The sequence below is a fragment of the Narcine bancroftii genome, chromosome 11 (assembly GCF_036971445.1).
Source record: "Narcine bancroftii isolate sNarBan1 chromosome 11, sNarBan1.hap1, whole genome shotgun sequence".
Lineage (NCBI taxonomy): Eukaryota > Metazoa > Chordata > Chondrichthyes > Torpediniformes > Narcinidae > Narcine > Narcine bancroftii.
The window spans coordinates 78,862,932-78,881,620 of record NC_091479.1 but is presented as its reverse complement, the minus strand read 5'-3'; the positions used below and the strand labels follow the sequence as shown (position 1 = coordinate 78,881,620).

At 39.8% G+C, this 18,689-nt stretch overlaps 1 protein-coding gene and 1 long non-coding RNA gene across 20 annotated transcripts in view; one reads left to right on the top strand and one right to left on the bottom strand.

The window, feature by feature from the left end:
* The window catches only part of LOC138745963 (voltage-dependent L-type calcium channel subunit alpha-1C-like), a 488,237-nt gene that overhangs the window by 82,797 nt on the left and 386,751 nt on the right, over positions 1-18,689 (bottom strand). For 11 of the 13 annotated variants that reach the window (XM_069903575.1, XM_069903576.1, XM_069903581.1 and 8 more), the window contains 3 exons: positions 18,439-18,576; positions 10,090-10,155; positions 5,500-5,591 (listed from right to left, as the gene is read on the bottom strand). In XM_069903575.1, coding sequence (XP_069759676.1) covers positions 5,500-5,591; positions 10,090-10,155; positions 18,439-18,576 — 296 coding nt within the window. The remainder of the gene's footprint in view (positions 1-5,499; positions 5,592-10,089; positions 10,156-18,438; positions 18,577-18,689) is intronic. The other 2 variants (XM_069903577.1, XM_069903588.1) reach the window with 1 other exon arrangement.
* LOC138745967 (uncharacterized) overlaps positions 1-18,689 on the top strand; it is a 66,954-nt gene that overhangs the window by 14,984 nt on the left and 33,281 nt on the right. For 3 of the 7 annotated variants that reach the window (XR_011346628.1, XR_011346622.1, XR_011346624.1), the window contains 3 exons: positions 5,456-5,529; positions 8,159-8,293; positions 13,572-13,651. This is a non-coding gene — a long non-coding RNA (uncharacterized lncRNA). Of the gene's footprint in view, positions 1-1,742; positions 2,518-5,455; positions 5,556-8,158; positions 8,294-13,571; positions 13,652-14,482; positions 14,588-18,689 lie in introns of those variants that run through there. The other 4 variants (XR_011346623.1, XR_011346626.1, XR_011346627.1 and 1 more) reach the window with 4 other exon arrangements.

The following is an 18,689-nucleotide window of genomic DNA, read 5'->3' as shown; positions in this document are numbered from 1 at the left end:
GAAAATCTACACATGGTAGTGGATTACAGCCAGACAATCAACAAATTTACACAACTAGATGCCTACCCCCTGTCACGCATAGCAGACATGGTCAACAACATTGCGCAGTATAAGGTTTTCTCCACCATAGACCTGAAGGCAGCATACCACCAACTGCCCATTAGAAACAGCGATCGCATTTACACGGCATTTGAGGCAGACGGCAGGCTGTATCAATTTCTGCAAATTCCCTTCGGTGTCACCAATGGAGTGTCCCTGTTTCAGAGAGAAATGGACCGAATAGTAGATGAGTTCCAACTGAAAGTGGTGTTTCCCTATGTAGACAACATGACAATCTGTGGCCACACTCAGGAGGATCGTGACACAAATTTAAAATGCTTCTTCCAGGCAGTCAAGGAAAGGACCTAACGTACAACAGGGACAAATGTGTCTTTAGCGCCAGGAAGTTGCCAATCCTGGGCTACATAGTGCAGAACAGGGAAATCAGCCCAGACCCAGCCCTGTATGTGCCCTCTCCTAGACCTTCCAGTGCCACACACGCTGAAAGCACTAAAAAGGTGTTTGGGGCTGTTCGCTAACTACGCTGACGGGGCCCGCCCACTTATAAAAGCCTCAGTTTTCCCACCAGAGCATTCAGGGACATTAGGGACCATATCACTAAAGCTACCATGAGGTCCATAGATGACTCAATCCCGTTTCAAGTAGAAACGGATGCATCCGATGTGGCTCTGGCAGCCACCCTAAACCAAGACGGATGACCGGTGGCCTTTTTCTCGCGAACCCTACAGGGGTCAGAAGTAAGACACTCAGCAGTAGAGAAGGAGGCCCTAGCCATTGTGGAAGCAGTAAGGCACTGGCGACATTATCTGGTGTGCAAACACTTCACCCTCGTCACAGACCAACGGTCTGTGGCTTTTATGTTCGATAACCAGAACGGGGAGAATTAAGAATGACAAAATCCTGCGCTGGCAGATAGAATTATCTACATTTAACTACAACATTCTATACCACCTCAGGAGACTCAACGAGCCCCCAGACGCGCTGTCCAGAGGCACTTGTGCCATCCTTAACCACTTGTCCCAGTTGCAGAACTTGCACAATGAGCTGGGCCACCCGGGGGTCGCTAGACTGTTTCACTTCATTAAAACCCAAAACCTCCCATTTTCGGTAGAGAAAGTGAGGTCAGTGAACAAGAGCTGCCCCATCTGTGCGGAATGCAAACCGCAATTTTACTGGCCAGACAAAGCCACCCTGATAAATGCTACCAAACCTTTTGAGCGCCTTAGCCTCGATTTTAAAGGCCCACTCCCGTCCAATAATAGAAATGTCTATTTCCTAAACGTAATAGATGAATATTCCCGTTTCCCCTTCGCAATCCTGTGTTCTGATGTATCAGCAGCCACTGTTATAAAATGCCTCCAACCCATCTTCAGCATATTTGGGTACCTGAACTACATACACACAGACAGGGGTGCTGCATTCATGAGCGCAGAAGTACAGCAGTACCTGCACGAGAGAGGGATTGCTACCATCCGCACTACAAGTTACAATCCCAGGGGGAATTGACAAGTTGAAAGGGAAAATGCCACTATCTGGAAAACGGTCCTCTTGACCTTAAAAGCAAAAGACCTGCCTGCTACTAGATGGCAAGAAGTGTTGCCAGAAGCCCTATACTCTATACGTTCTTTATTGTGTACTGCCACTAACGTGACCCCACATGAACGTATCTTTTCTTTCACAAGAAAAGCCACGACGGGCACAGGGCTGCCTAAATGGATGATGACACTGGGACCTGTTCTCCTCCGGAAGCACTGCAGATCCCACAAAGCAGACCTGCTGGTGGATCAAGTGGAGTTGAGGCACGCGAACCCTCAGTACGCCTTTGTCACATTCCTAGATGGAAGAGAAGATTCGGTGGCCACCAGGGATCTCGCGCCGGCCGGATGTGTGAACAACACGGAGGAAACACAAATGTCTACGGATCAACAAGGAGTGTAGCAGCAGTCACTAGAACAGTCGTCCATCGAGTCACCCCAGAGGACTATACCACCCACCCTGGAAATCAGGACCCTGGGTACGCTGCCCCACAAAATATCACCACCTTAGACTTGATGGCAGGACCTAATCCCATACAAGAGGATCCCCAGCCCACATGGACACATGACCAACCAGTACTTCCCTCTCCCACACCTCCACCAAGGCAGGCTGAAAGGCAGACCACACTCCCCACCCCTATACCACTATCGAGGAGGTCCAGAAGATAACAGAAGCCACAAAAAAATTTGGACTTATGAACTTACAAACAAGGGAAGGAGGATGGGGGTTGGGGGGATAATTTTTTAGTGGGGGGGTGAATATGGTGATATGTAATTACACCACTGGGTCACCAGGGGTCATCCCGGTGACCTTGTCTATAAAGCAGTCCAGCGCTACAGTCTAGCCTTTCAGGTTGGTCTTGCAGAGAGACAAGACCTCTTAGTGTACATATTAGTTTATTAAAGCTGTCTTAGACTCACACTGCTGGTGTGGTTATTGTCAGTACAATACTTGCCACATCTATCTTACTATTTTTACATCGAAAAGTCTTTGTTTTTAAAAGAAACTTGAAATTAGGGTGGCAATGGTGAGTAATGTCAACAGTGATCACCGTCTCAGTGGAGCTCACGAGGATCACCGCCATCTATCAACACGCACCGAGAACTAGTCATGTTCATGAGCCGTAGCCATTTTGTGTATTTGGTGTTTACCACAATAAGGGGAACTTATAAAAAGAGTATTATCATAAAATCAACAAGAATGGAAGTTGAGAGCAGTGTAAGATTTTACCCTCAAGACAGCTACAGGAGGAAAGTGCTTAAGGTATATTATTGGATACAAACTAAAAGTGGTAAACTATGCTAAGGAGCATGGTAATAAAGCGGTAGTGAGAGGTTTTGGAGCACCGTCTTCAGTAAAAATGATATGAGAATGGAGAAAGCGAGAACAGCAACTTTAGACTGCTTGAAAAGGTAAACGTAACCTTCAATGTCCAGCCCCACAATGGCCAGAACTTGAAAAGGAGCTTAAAAAAAAAAGGGTGATAAATTAGAGGAATTCAGGGAAATGTGTTTCTACTAAAATAATGATTAATGAGGCCAGGAGATAGGCGAAGAACAAGGGGAATCATGGTTTTACGGGAACAGAAGTTTGGTGATACCGGTTTATGAAAAGGCAGGGCTTACCAATGCATATTGTGAAGGCTTTTATCTGTACTGTACCAACATATTTCAATAACATTAAATGCTTGACTGTAAATACACAAAAAAATTCTCTGCTGAAATAGGGGTCGGGGGGGGGGGGGGGTTGGGGGGGGATAGCGGGCTTCTATGCTGTGTGCCTTGTATGCCATCAAATACAGTCATAGACCAAATAATTCATTATTAAAGACTTACCCCACCACTTAATATACATTTCAGGACATGTTTATTTTGTTAATTATTCTGGCTGTTTGTGATATCCAGGGAGCCTTCCCTCAACATTTTGAATGTCTGCAGTTTTATGCTGAGCACCCTCACACAGCCACCAGTATTTGAATATTCAAAATGTTAAGATATGCCCTCAGTTTAAATATGTAAAGCTGCAAAGTTACATTGCCGTGCAAAATGTTAAAGCAGTTAATTATTAACATTGAAATTGCATGAATTGCTTGAAAAGTGTGAAACCTTGCTGAACAACAGTGTCAAGAAAGGGGAAAGAAAGAGATTGTCCAGAAGACCTGCTTGTGCTGAATATTAACCTTTTATATTAACTATCTCAGTTTCTAGTGGCATAATTACTGTCCTAGGAGAGGTTTAAACGGCTGTGGGGCAAACACTGGCTAAAGGCCCAAGCCCCTTCCTTGATCGGTATGGATGAGTTGGGCTCAAGGTCCTGCTTCTATGCTGTACGGCACTACAACCAAACAGATATTAGATATGAGGAAAAAATGGACATAGAGGAGACTCTAAAGTCAGTGGCAGAATTCTCTGAGTCAAAAAACATGCCTTTTCTTGGAAAAAATGGTGAAATATTAAAACTGAAGTCTCTTTATATGAAATTGGTGAATTAAAGACACAAAATGAAACAAACGGGTACAGTGTAATGACCATTAAAGGAATGTGTTTATAATGTGATCAAGGTTGAGAATTGAATATTGCAGGATAGTTGTAGAAGAGATAGTCAAAATGATAAAGCAGGTAGCAGAACCCTGTTATTAAATAATGGGATAATGCTTGTTGCAAGGAAGTACTGCAGTCTGAAATTTAAAAAAAAAATGAATTATTTTACATTTACCCAAAGATCTCGGCACAAAATTGTGAGCCACCTGATTTTCAAATGCAATTAGTGATGGACTATAAATGTTGTCATGCTCATAATTTTTTTTTAACATTTAGACATACAGCAGGGTAACAGGCCATTTCGGCCCATGAATCCATGCCACCCAATTAATACCCAATTAACCTACAACCCCAGTACATTTCAAACAGTGGTAGGAAATTGAAGCCCCTGAGGAAAACCCACACAAGCACAGGGAAAACATACAAACTCCTTACAGACAGTGCGGGATTTGAACCTATGCCCCAATCGCTGGCGCTGTAAAGGCGTTGCCCTAACTGCTATGCCAACTGTGCCACCTGAATCATGTGAATAAAATTGAAAAGTTGAGCAGTAGAATGACTACCAATGGAATTGTGTGTTGAGAACTAAGGAATAATAAAAGGCAAAAAAGAGGAGAAAGAGAAGATGGTAAATAGGGTGCATGATGGTGCAGCGGTGACTGCTGCTAGGCTCAAGGATCTGGATACATGCCCTGACCTGGGTTTCCTCCAGGTACTCCAGTTTCCTCCCATATCGCATTGATATGCTTGTAGTTAATTGACCCTGTAACTTCTCCTGAGTTGATTAATTAAAAATGTGAATTGATGAGCATAAGAGGGAGAATAATTGCTGGGATTCATTGAATTGTTTCCATTGCTACATGGACTCCAAAGGTCCTCCTTTAGGAAATGACAATTGGGAATGAGATGTAAAAATAGCTGCAAAGTGCCCCTGCTGAGAAGGAATAGGTAAACACAGGGGGAAAGAAAATGCTCCAATGTTCCTTACTATGCTTGAAGCTCGATACTTGCCCATCCATTTAGCCACAGTGGTGTGATCAAGCCGCACAGCCATTAATAAAAGAAAGAGTATAAACCTAACCAGTTAAGAAGAAAACCTATTACAATATACAGCAGTAATCTTTCCAAGTTTGGAATTACTGGTCCTGGAATGTTAATTTCAAGTAATGTGACTGGTTTTGCATGTGCTGTACATTGTGTAAAGGGTTTCCTCTTGAATGAAGGCACTTTTGGGTAATTACACTCCAAAGTTTTATGTAGCGAGATGATGTATCAGCAGCATTGCATAACAGAAGTATCGATGTGTTTTTTTTACACAGCACTAAATGACTGATTGTTTCAGAAATTCAAGTGAATTACAAACCTGAAGAGCAACAGAACAGCTTGCGGAAAGGTTTGGAAATTGTTGTTCCTGTTAATGTGAGTCCCATCAACCATGGCAATTTTACCAAATACCTACAATAATGAAACAAACACATATGTTAATTTATTATCTCTTTACTTAGACTTTATTTTGCTCCTTGTTGACATCACCTAGAAACAAAACAACAGATTCCACATGCATTAATATCACTGAGCTCTATCTTACCAAAAGCTCTCTCAACCATTCCATGGCCTGAGATATATCCCACTACTTGTTGGCACAGGGGAGACAGAAAACACTATTTACATTTCCAACCCCTCCCTCATCTAAATCCATTAACTTCCTCATCACAATTCTGAGGCTGAACTGGATTGGACACCATCTCTTTTTGACCCAGGGTTGAGCTTCTGATTCCATATCACTTCCATTTCCATAGCTTTCTCAGTCTCCAGAAACGTTCACATCTTGGCCTTTGACTTAGGGGTTGTTCAAACTTAATGTTTTAAAAATTGCATTTCAAGTCTTCTATTGGATCATCCCCATCTCAATAATTTCCTCTGCAACTATAACCAAAGAGAACTTTTGTCTCTGATCGTTCTTCCTATTTTCTGTTGTCTCTTTAGTTGCTAAAGCTATGCTTTTAGCTGTCAATGTTCCAAATTCTGGAATTCCCACCAAGTTGCTGAATCTTTCTTTCTTTTGCTCCTCTTTCAAGAAATTCCATAACACAAAGTCCATATAAATTTTGCATGTTGCAGCAAAATATTACCAAAATATTTTCCAAAGGAAAAGACTGGACCTCTGGAAATAGTGCTAGAGTGGAATAAGGCAAATTACAACATTATTGGGAAAATGCTGGGGAGAGTAGAATGGAGCAGCTATTGTTGGGCAAGTCCATATTTGGCATGGAGGAGTCATTTGAATAGCTCATCAAAAGTCAGGACCAACATGTCCCTGTGAGGAAGAAAGGCAAGGATGGCAAAGTTCATTTCATATGTACATGAAAAATAAGAGTGTAGCGAGAGAGGGAGTGGAATCACATAAGGGCAAAGGGGGAATTTTGTGTCTGGGGCCAGAAATGTGCAAGAAACCATATGTGTACTTCACCAAGGAAAAGGATGAGGAGGATAGTGAGATCAGGAAGGAGTATACTGATATTATTGGGAAAGTTGGAGGCAGTGTTAGGTCATTAAGGTAGTTAAGATCTCCAGGACCAGATGGGATCTCTCCCAGGTTACTGAAGGAGGTAAGATTGCTAGAATCTTGACTGAGATCTTTAGTCATGGGCAAGGTCCTGGGTGATTTAAAAATAGCCAATTGTTGCTTTCTTTGAGAAGGGCAGTAGGAACAAATCAAGAAATTATAAACCAGTGATAGGGAAGTCATTGGAGAAGATTCATAGTGATAGAATTAACTCACATCTGGAAAAGAATGGACCTATCAGAAAGAATCAGCATGGTTTTGTGTGGGGGAAGGCACATCTTGCAAACATGTTTGAGTTTTTGAGGAGGCGATGCAGATAACTGATAGGGTTATGGTAGTGGATATAGTCTACATGTACTTCATGAAAGTATTCAACAAGGTTCCTCATGATCGGCTAATCTAGAAGTCTGAGGCATATGGTTCCATGGAGATTTGGTAGATTGCTTCAAGATTGGCAATAGAGAGCAGTGGTGGAGGATGTTATTTTGACTGAAGGTTTGCTACCAGTGTTGTACCTCAGGATCAGTGGTGGGACCTTTGACTTTTACATAGAGCATAGAACATTCCAGCACAGTACAGACCCTTTGGCCCATGATGTTGTGCTGGCTGATATAAACCCACTCAACAATCTAAACTTTCCCAACATCATAACCTAGTTTTGTTGCAAATATGTGTATGTCTAAAAGTCTTTTAAATGTCTCTATCGTACCTGCCTCCACCACCATCCCTGGTATTCCAGGCGCCCACTATTCTGTGCAAAAAAAAACCTTACCTCTAACATCTATGTTTAACTTTCCTCCCCTCACCTGATTCTTCATCCTTTAGTATTTACTACTGTCACCCCAGAAAAAAATGGTGCTGGCTATCCACCCTATCTATGCCCCTAATAACCTTGTAAGACTTCTATTAAGTCACCTCTCAATCTTCTTCACTCCAAAGAGAAAAGCCCTAGCTCTGTTAAGGAACATCCTGGGAAATCTCCTCTGTACTCTCTCCATTGCTTCCACATCCCTCCTGTAATGAGCAACCAGAACTGAATACAATATAAGAATAAATAAATTTTACAAAATACATTTTATAGAAGTGTTTTATAAAGCTGGTTCTTGAACTCAATCTCCTGACTAATGATGGTCATCATACCATAAGCCTTTTTAACTCCCCTATCGATCTGCGTAGCAATGTTGAGAGATGTATAAATTTGGACTTCAAGTTTCCTCTGTTCTTCCGTACTGTTAAGATTCCTGCCATCAATTATGTACTCCCCCTTCGTTCAACCTTTCAAAATTTATCACCTCACACTTATCTGGATTGAACTCTACCTGACCCTTTTCCACACAACTTTGTATCCTGCCTATATCCTATTGTAACTTTTGTCAATCTTCCACAATATCCACAACATCTCCAATCATTATGCTATTTGCCACTTACAGACCCATCCTTCCATTTCTTTCTCCAGGTTGTTTATAAAATTCACAAAGAGGTGCAAGAACAGATCCCTAAAGAACTCCACTAGTCACTGGTAACACGTAAATGATTGGGAAGATTATTTTGCCAGCAGCATGAACAGTCTGGAGTTCTGACTGTGAGGAAGGTTGGTAAATGATACAGCAGGACAAAAATAAGTTGGAAATTTGGGCAGAGAAATGACAGATGGAATTTAATCCAAATAAAAGTGAGATATGACACTAATTGACAGGACAATTAGGAGCATTGATGTCCAGAAGGATCTTGGGGTACAAATCCATAACTCCCTAAAAGTGGCAACTCAAGTGATAGGGTAGTAAACAAAGCATTTGGCACACTTGCTTTTGCTAATTGGGCACTGAGTTCAAAAGTTAAGAAGTCATGTGTAAAACTGTGGTTCAGCCAGATTTGAAGTACTGTGCGCATTTGTAGTCATTGGATAACTGGAAGGATGTGGAGGCTTTGAATGAATGCTGAGTTATTGTCACATACAAAATATAATGTACAGATGCAACTAAAATCTTATTTATGGTAGCTTTCCAGGTACATAAACACACTAACAGCAATTTAAATAACAAATATGACTCCTCTGAGAGAAGAAAAGATAACAGATAAAACAAAGAAAAGTAAGAAACAAAACAAATAAATAGTTACATACATACATACTGATAATTACCTGGATCAGAAAACATTAACTATAAGGGAAGTTGGACAAATATGGATTGTTTCCACTGGACCGTAGGAGAAAGAAGGAAGATTTGATAGAAGTGTAGCAAATAATGTGAGGTATTAATAGAGGAGATGATCAGAACATCTTCCTGGGGTGGAAGTGGCAAATACTAGCGGGCATAGGTTTAAGGTGAGGGGGAAAATTTGAATGAGATTTGTGAGGCAATTTTATGACAATGCCTGGAGTTGGCTGCCAGGAGATGTGATAGAAGCAGATATAATAGCAAAATTTAAGAGGCAAGAACAGGCAGGAGATGGAAGGCTACAGGCCACATTCTGGCAGATGGGATTAGTTTAAATTTACATCATGGTCAACACAGTCAGTAAGGACCAAAGAGCCTGTTCCATGCTGTCCCATTCAATGAGAGCCATTCTTTTCTGAATACCTTGTGCATTATAACCAAATGACTATGCCTTTATTGGGAGCAGTTTGAATGAATGGATCATTTATCTTTAAGAGGGAAATAGGGAGGAACAACTTCTCCCAGGTTGAATTCTCTGCCCAATTAAACAGAAGAGCCTTCTTCATTAAACATATTTTAGACACAATTGGATAGATTTTTGAATAATTTTTGAATAATAGAGGAATTAAATGTTTCGGGGAACAGGTGGATAAATGGAGCTGAGCACATAGTCAGATGCACCATGATGGTGGAGCAGGGCTTGACAGCCCAGAAGACCTATTCCTGCTCCTTACATTCTTTTGTAAGACAGTCTAGCACACTCTGGTCTCAAGGGATTAAGATGGAAAGAAACTCCAAGTTGCTGGTAGACATGTCAGATGAGCTGTTATTATTCACAATGAGTTAATTGCTTTTTGCTTTCACATGAAATTTCTGCTTGGTAAGTCTTCAAAAATACCTAAGATTGCATGATATTTTTGATGTTTTCTCTGATTGGTAGAAGCACCACACTGTTTTGGAAGGACTATTCTTCATCAGGAAAGGTAGTTACACTATGTCCTCTTGCATCCAGCAGTGGGAGTAATACTTAATAGAATTTAATAAGTGTTAACACTACATTAATTAAAACACCAACAGTCAGCAGCACATACTGTACACTGAACATTAATCCTAATAAGCATGATACCGTTGTGATTTTGTGCTTTCTTTGCTGTATGCTCATTATATATCTGAAAATGCTGCATAGTTTGACACTAAACCAGCCAGTTCTTAATTATACAAAAGCACTTACCTGCATACCAATCACAGCATAGATGAAAAATAGCATAACGATCAGAAGAGCAACGTATGGTAGTGCCTGTAATAAAAGTTAAAACAATGATGTTGAGTGATACCACCTAATACTATTGGTGCAGTGATTCCTAACAAATAGTGTGAGATTTGTATCTGAAAGCCTCTGGAATGGAATATAAAATGTCCTATTTCCACCGCAACTTTGCTCATCTATATGAGGTTCTTGCATCCAGAACTTGGTGCTGTGGAGGAAGGGTGAGTGTGTGGTTGGGGAGAGAAGCAGACAAGCATTTAATGTGCAGAGGATTGGGTTACTGTGATAGTACAGATTCTATCACCAATGTGTATATGTATAGTGTAGGATGACTGTGATTGGCTGAGAGTGTAGCCACACCTACTGGCAGGTCTTAAAGGGTTGCTCCTAGCCAGACCAGGTCATTCTGGACTGGTCGACCTACTTGTGATACGCTCCAATCTTCTAGTTAATAAAAGCCTTGGTTTGGATCAACAAGCCTTTGATTCTTTCGACACGCTCTACCGTCATAGGACTAATAAAAGATTGTAGCTTTTATTGATAAATAATACTTTTTAATTCATTATCTCCAAGAACTTTTCCATTTTTTAATGCTCATCTGTAGTTAAATAAAGCCAATGAATTACATTTTGGAGTTGATCCACTTGTGTATGGCGCTCATTACACATAACATTTTCAACAGACATTTTAAAAGGGGTTTGCCCTGATCTGTTGAGAGAAGAATAATTTAATGCACTTCCCCCTACAAAGTATACAGTGCAAGCAATTGGCTATCTCCTGAAGCAATGACTGAATCAGGGTTGGCGTCATGGGGGGCATTGTGGTCATGCCCCCCCCCACCAACAGATGGAGGAGGTCCACGGCAGGTATGGCATTGGTGAACCCCGCCCCCCTCATCACCCCCACACTGAGTGAGTTCTTTAATGGCAGTTTGTGCTGCCCTGTAGTTACCTTAATGCCCCCCGATTAGATATCTTCTGACACCAACTCTGGACTGAGTATGTTTTGTCAGTATAGCACAGGAATAGACTACTGTTAAACAAGAACAGATAACTATCACTCATTAGCATATTGTCCTTCCTCAGTCACAGGTGAATGTCACCTTTGAAGTCATCATTCTTATCCAGAAACAGGTAATCGATCTCCATCAGCAATAGAATATTGTTCTGCCAGAGCACAGAGCAGATTCTACAGACGACATAGAAATCACTTAATAAGAAAAGAGATGGTACACTGTACATGATTGGCACATTTGGCATAAATTTGGAGATTATGAAGAAAGCATGACCTGGGTCACAGCACATCCACGTTCCATTATCTGTTTTGTTCTGAGTTCCACTGACAGTAATAAGTATAACACAGGATGTAAGAATTTTTCCTACACATTCACACACACCCATCACACCTTCTGAACCAAATTCTCACTAGCTATCAAGCAATAATGTTCCTATTACCAACCCCCCAACCAACAACCCAGCATTCCAAGACTGTAACATCTCATCTTGTAACACACTTATCCTTCAAGGGAAAAAACACATCATTGACATTTATCTTCATAGTTGTTTATCTTGCATATCTTCAGTTGTTTCGATAGAGAGAGCAGCCTGGCTACAGCCTCAGATGGGCACACATCACAACAATAAGCCACCCAAAGTAGAAGGAAGGCATTTAAGCATTTATTGCGAATAAATGTGCCCATGTTATATTTTGATTTTGTTTGGTTTTTCATGTTAACTAATTCCTTTGTCATTTGTGTTATCATTCTCCTACCATTTATCTACTTTAACCTGGCAATGAAATTGTTTGCAGGATACAAAAAATATTAGCATACCCAGTTATATCCATGAAAGTCACACAGGTCATTCTTTTCAAATTTCTAGATATTGAAAGATTAGAAAGAGTGAGGGAGTCACTTAAACCACTCAGCATCAACATCTGGTTGGCTCTGCTCTTTCAAGGGGGCGGTCGCAGTGTTCAGGTTATTTCACTAAATCTGGTCTGCCATTGGAATTGCTTGTTCTGCCCTGACTGAGTTGCACCTAATGTGCTCAATGAGACTCAATCTTCTCACTCTTAAAAACTGGAGTGAACCCTCAGGTGATATAAACCCACACCTTATCTCTGAATACCATAACGCTTGTAGTCAGTGGACAATACTGTTTTTTATGGAGTTTAGTCTTTTATAAGATCACTAAAACCAACTAAAACACTTAAGAATCAAAAACTGTCGACAATTCTGGGACTCACTTGTGCAGGAACTGGTGTCAATATCACCAATTCCATTCCTACTGAAGTGAGGATGCGCTATTACCAGTTACTGAAGATGAACCTACTTCATAACACCATGTGTAGATGAATAGATATTTGAATTCATACTGGTGCTGAAAGTGAGATATAGTTTCTTCTAGATATTTATTGATAACGAAACAAATTCAGTGACCGTTAGCATATATGACCGCTGCATCTAAAATCAATCGCAGTTTGATTAACAGGTATTTTGAGGCACTTTTTGTTGGCAAAAAGCTTTTGTAGAGCAAACAACCTTGCAAAGTGTTAATGCAGAGATGGTAAATATAGTAATGGAGCTTTGACCAGCAAGATTTTTCTCTTGTTCTTACATCACCTTTAATGATGTTCAGTGATTCTGAATAGGTTCCAATAATAAGACTGGCACACTTCAGAATGCAATCGGTTTCCCACATCTTTTTGCATCTTGAGGTGTTCCATCTTTAACTGGATCAATTATCTTTAATTGTCACTATAAATGAATCAAAAGACCCACTTTATTTGGAATATTTTGTCATGGTTATATACAACAATTTAGATACACTTGTGACTGGTTTGAGAGGCAAGTTACTTTATATGGTACAGAATGCTTGGCAGAAACAACTTGTTTCCTGGATGAATCACTTATTTTGAAATGAGCTCTGCTAAGAACTACATATGTTAATGGTCAAAGAGTTTTTTTTCTGTTAAAAAAATTCTCTGAACAAAGACACATGGATCTTGCACCAATAATGAGGGTAAAATTCATCTGATTAAATGATCTATCTGTAATATTCATGCTTCAGAGCACAACAATGTTAAGTGGATACATGAAGCCATGCAAAGCCTAATGTGTAGTTTTGTGTGATGAGTTGAACTATTTTTCTTACAGCAATAAGTAGTATTTCATTTTTCTCAGAAGTTAGTTGAATGAAATATTGGCCATATCACTGTATAACTTTATCTTTGCACTTTATTGAGAGTAAATTGTTTCAATGTGAAGAATGGTCAATTTGTTCTACTTTGGTAGGTGTGCAATTCTGTATTGGGAAAAGTGGAGCAGATTACTCATACGAATCTCCAGGGCCTCCCCCCGTGACACATCATAAGATCCTCATAAACAAGTACTTGTAATACTTATTTTCAACTTCATCCTCAGGGTAATTTTTTTTTTCTTCCAGCTTCCTTTTGCTCATTCCTCAGGCAAGGGCTAAGCTCTCACTGTGCAGAATTCAGCAGCTGTAGACACATTTTGAGTCAGGTAATTAGATTTTCTTCTGGGGTCCTGGTAATGTCATTGGTTTCATTATGGTGTTACTCATTTAGGGTTAGTGGTGATCCAACTTTGATGATCCTAGAAGATGCCCAGCAAGGCAGACTCCATAAGAATGAAGTCATCATGGCTTCTTTCAGTAAAATTGCCAATGAGCACGAAATAATTATTTTTATAGGCAAGCATGATTTAACTGTGGGAAGCCCTTGCAGTTTGTGAAAGGGAACCTGAGGCACCTCACAAGTAGACTGAACTTTGGAAAGCTAGCAATGGTAACAAATTGTCATACTCACTCAGCCTTATCTTCCTTAAGATAAGGACAATGGGCCTTTATTGGGAGAACAGTCAATAACAGAATATAAAACATTACCCCACAGAGCAGGTCCTTCAGCCCACAATGTTAAGCTAACCTATGGAAATCTACTCCACAACAATCCAATTTTTCCCTACCTCCATCAGCACTCCGAGCAATGCATTCCATGCACCCACTACTCTCAGCATTAATAACGTACCTCTGACATCTCCCCTGAACTTCCCCCACTCAGCTTAAACTGATTTCTTTTTACTTACAAATATTCATAAATATGTAAATTCTTGTGATTTTTTAAATCTCAGAAATAAGTGAATGTTGAATATATTAGAGGTTTAGAATGAGTTCTTGTGACCTGTGCATGAAATGATTTGATGTTTGGCCAGGAATATGGAGTCAACCGCCATTGTTCCAAATAGCAGAACAGTCTGCTTGATCTGTTTCAGCTTCCACTTCTTATTATATGTTTTTGTATCTTGTCGGCTTACACGAGCATTTTTTTCTGATAGCCTCAAAAAAAACTAGAGGTGTACGAATATACAAGTTCAGAGCCCAAGTAGGGTATGCCAGCTCTGCCGTCCAATAAAATCATGGCCAATTTGATTGTAAACTCATCTCTGCATTTCTATCTGTGTGAACTTTATATAACAGTGATTATTATTAGATATAATTTCTGCCTTGAAAATAGTCAGATCTGTTTCCATGGCCTTTTGATGAAGCAAGTTGCAAAGATTTTAACTCCTTGAGATATAAAAAAAATCACCTCAGCTCTAAGCATTCCTTTCTACATAAAAAAACATCCTCTCCACATCCACCTTGTCAGTATATTGTGTAGATAGACCCCCTACTCACAAAGGGGTTCCGTTCCAGGACTCCCTTTGTAGGTTGCAATATTTGTATGATGGAATCGGGCAAATTTACGTGAGATTTGCTGAAAGAAAACGCAAAATTGTGCCTCTAGAAATGCCCCAAACCACTAGATTCTGCTGAAAAATGCCATAATAGAACCTTTGTAACTTCGAAATTTCATATGTCAGGACTTTGTAAGTGGGGGGGGGGGGGTCTAGCTGTATTTTTCAATCAAGTTAGCTAACAACCTTCTAAATTCCAGCTGATAGAAGCCTAGACCTTTTCTTCTAAGACCACCTGATCATTCCAGGTATTTGTGTAATAAAGCTTCCTCGAACTGCATCCAACACATTCACAGTCTTCCTTAAATAAGGAAACTGATATTGTAGTCCAGCTGTGGTCTCACAGGCACTCTATACAATTGAAACATAACACCATTATCTCCATATTGAATTCTCATTACAATATATATCATTCTGATAGCTCTTCTAATTATTTGTACCTGGATACTAGCCTTTTTCTGAATCACGTGCTCGGATAGCCCAGATCACACTGGATATCAAATTCAGACTTATGGTCAGAGTACATACATGACATCACATACAACCCTGAGATTCTTTTTTTCTGGGGGCGAAGCAGAATTACCTCTTATTGGTAATGCAAAAGAAAAATGTTCACAGTATGTACATGTAAACAAATAAAGATCTGTAAATAAATAACACATATAAACAAACTGACTGCAATACAGAGAGGATTTTTAAAAATCAATAAAGTGCACAAAAGTAAGAGTCCTTAAGTGAGTCCCTGATTGAGTTTATTGTTGAGGAGTCTGATGGTGGAGGGGTAGCAGCTGTTCCTGGTGTGAGTCTTGTGACACCTATACCTCTTTCCTGATGGCAGCAGCGAAAACAGCATGTGCTGGGTGGTGTGGATCCTTGATGATTGCTGCTGCTCTCCGATGGCAGCATTCCCTGTAGATGTTCTCGATGGTGGGGAGGGTTTTGCCTGTGATGTCCTGGCTGTGTCCACTACTTTTCGGAGGGCTTTATACTCAGGGGTATTGGTGTCCCCATACCAGACAGTGATGCAGTCGGTCAGCACACTTACCACACATCTGTAGAAATTTGCCAGGGATTCTGCCGTCATACCAAATCTCTGCAAGCTCCTGAGGAAGTAGAGGTGCTGACGTGCTTTCTTCATGATACCATTAGTGTGTTAGATCCAAGAAAGATCCTCTGAGATAGTGACTCTCAAGAACTTAAATTTGCTCACCCTCTCTACCTCTTATCCCCCAATGATCACTGGATTGTAAACTTCTGGCTTTCCCTTCCTGAAGTGAACAATCAGCCTCTTTGTTTTGGAGACACTGAGTGGAAGGTTGTTGTTGGTGCACCATTCAACCAAGTTTTCAATCTCCTTCCTGATTGCTGACTCATCACCCATTTTATACAACCCACTATCCATGGTATCATTGGAAAAGTTGTAGATGTTATTGTTGTCGTACCAAGCCACCCAGTCATAGGTGTAAAGTGAGTAGAGCAGGGGGGCTCCATTACTGATGGAGATAATGGAGGAGAAGTTCTTACCAACCCTCACTGATTGTGTCTGGAGGTGAGGAAATCCATGATCTAATTACACAGTGGGGTGTTGAGTCCCAGGTCTTGGAGTTTGCTGATCAGTTTTGAGGGGATGATAGTGTTGAATGCTGAGTTAGTTGATAAAGAGAATCCTGATGAATGCATCTTTACTTCTGCAAATTTTCACCATTTAGCTTATATAAAAATTTTTCCTGTTGAGAAAATTTTTCCTCTCATAAAATTCTATAAACATGGAATGGATCATGGATTAGGATAAATACTTGTAAATTTATTGATGCTGATAAAGTCAACTGATGTTCCTTTTGATAAAACTCATCAGTTTAAAATCTTTCATCTTTCAAACTGCACATATTGGCTTTGGGCAACAATACTTAAATGGCATGATATCTTTTCATCAAATTCAACCAAGCTTCAAAGAATAACCGAATGTAAGAAATTTTCCAAGATTTATAAACTTCACTTGCCCCAACATCAAAGTTGAACAATAAAAATAATTGCTGTTGATGAAAGTATTGAAGCTTGACTATGAACACATCAGTACAGAACAACATTCCTTCAAGGAACTTTGCTTTACAATTGGTCCATTAACTTGAAGTAAACTTCCTGTTTGGATTGTATAAAAGATGTTGGTCTGGAAGTTCCTACCCACAACACTGAAAAAAATGGTAATGAGTAGCTTAAATTAGTTTAACTATGGAGAGGAACAATTTTGTGCCCCTTTCTGAGATGCTTCACCAGTTGGCAATAAATTTGAACCCTGATTTTATTGAAGGATATTTATTATAGCCAGAAACATTTTCTTGCAGAAATCCTCCCCAAATTATGTTAACAATTGTGCAATGTGCAAAATTTATCTTTAGCTTCTTACCTCAATGGTCTGAAAAAACTGTTCTTACTTACAGAATAGGCAGCTTTTACTTTTTATGTTTCTGTTAAAACTGCAATTTAAAGTGCCATCACTCAAACTCTATTCTTTGCCACAGTACTTAGGGTCTTGCAGGTTTCAGCTCATACTGCTCCTATTTAACATTAATACTTCCTTGCATTTTCAAGAATTATAAATCTTCAAATTGTAATATAAAGAATATACTTTGCATGGGCACTGTTCTCCATCAATCTGTCCAGATCCCTCTGAACCCTTATGACTACTCTACTCCACCTCCATTCTCATTGCATGCATTCTTCAAACAACAGTAATCTCCAGCAGTTGTGAGATTGTCCTTTTAAGGACTATCTCTCAAGGTTAAAACTGCAAGACAAAGTGCTGGCAGCTGTGAGATTATGTAACAGTTCAATCTAATAGTGCATAATAAAATGGATATGACATGACCGGACTCATGAATATTCAATAGTGCTACACTGAAAACTTTATAAATGAGGATTGTAATCTCAATAAGACTTAACCTTTTGCACTCTGGCCATTTTTAACCTTTCATAATATGTAGTTCAGACTGGCTAATGGGTAAACTACAAGATGAAAGGTTAAAAATGAGTATGAACAAGCTGGTGGTTGTATATAAAACCAGTCCCGGAAAACGGGGACACAGAGTCTGAAAGGTTTTTTAAAAAAAGGTTTTTTAAAATGTAGGAAAATAATTTCTAAGAGTTTAGTTACTCCTTTTTGGCAAGAATATTTTAGAATCATGATACAACCTCCCCCCCCACCCAGCCAAAAAAAATTAGATCATCGGTATACCTCCAAAGGAAATTAACCATTTGGAATAATGATTTATGAGGTTCTTGAAAATAATGGGGTCACTGGTAAAAAGTGAGACCCAATAATTTTCAAGACAAAACAAGAAAGACCCAAGTGTTCTAGTGATCTCTTGTTACGAAAGACCTCCTTTAGACTGCAACTGTGGGGTCATAAACTTATTGAAAAGGACCTTTAAAAAAAACACCAAAGTAAACTAACCACTTTTGTTACTAGATATTGAAAAGGAAACTGCTTTAATATATTAAAGTGAAGCAAAAATATCACTGTTAATTATAACAACAGTTTTATTAAATTTTCTCACCTGAAATGATTTGATAAAGGTCCATAGCAGCGTTCGAATTCCCTCACCTCGACTTAGCAGTTTCACCAATCGCATTACACGAAATAGACGGAAGAAGGTAATGGAGATCCTTGAGTTCTCATCTGAATTCTGGAGGACCTCACAAAAAGTAACAGGTCACAAAATATATTGAAAAGTGCCAACTATTGGCAGTTCTGTAACCAGAACTCAGACCTAATAACTTTCTGATAGCTTCAATAAAACATTATTTT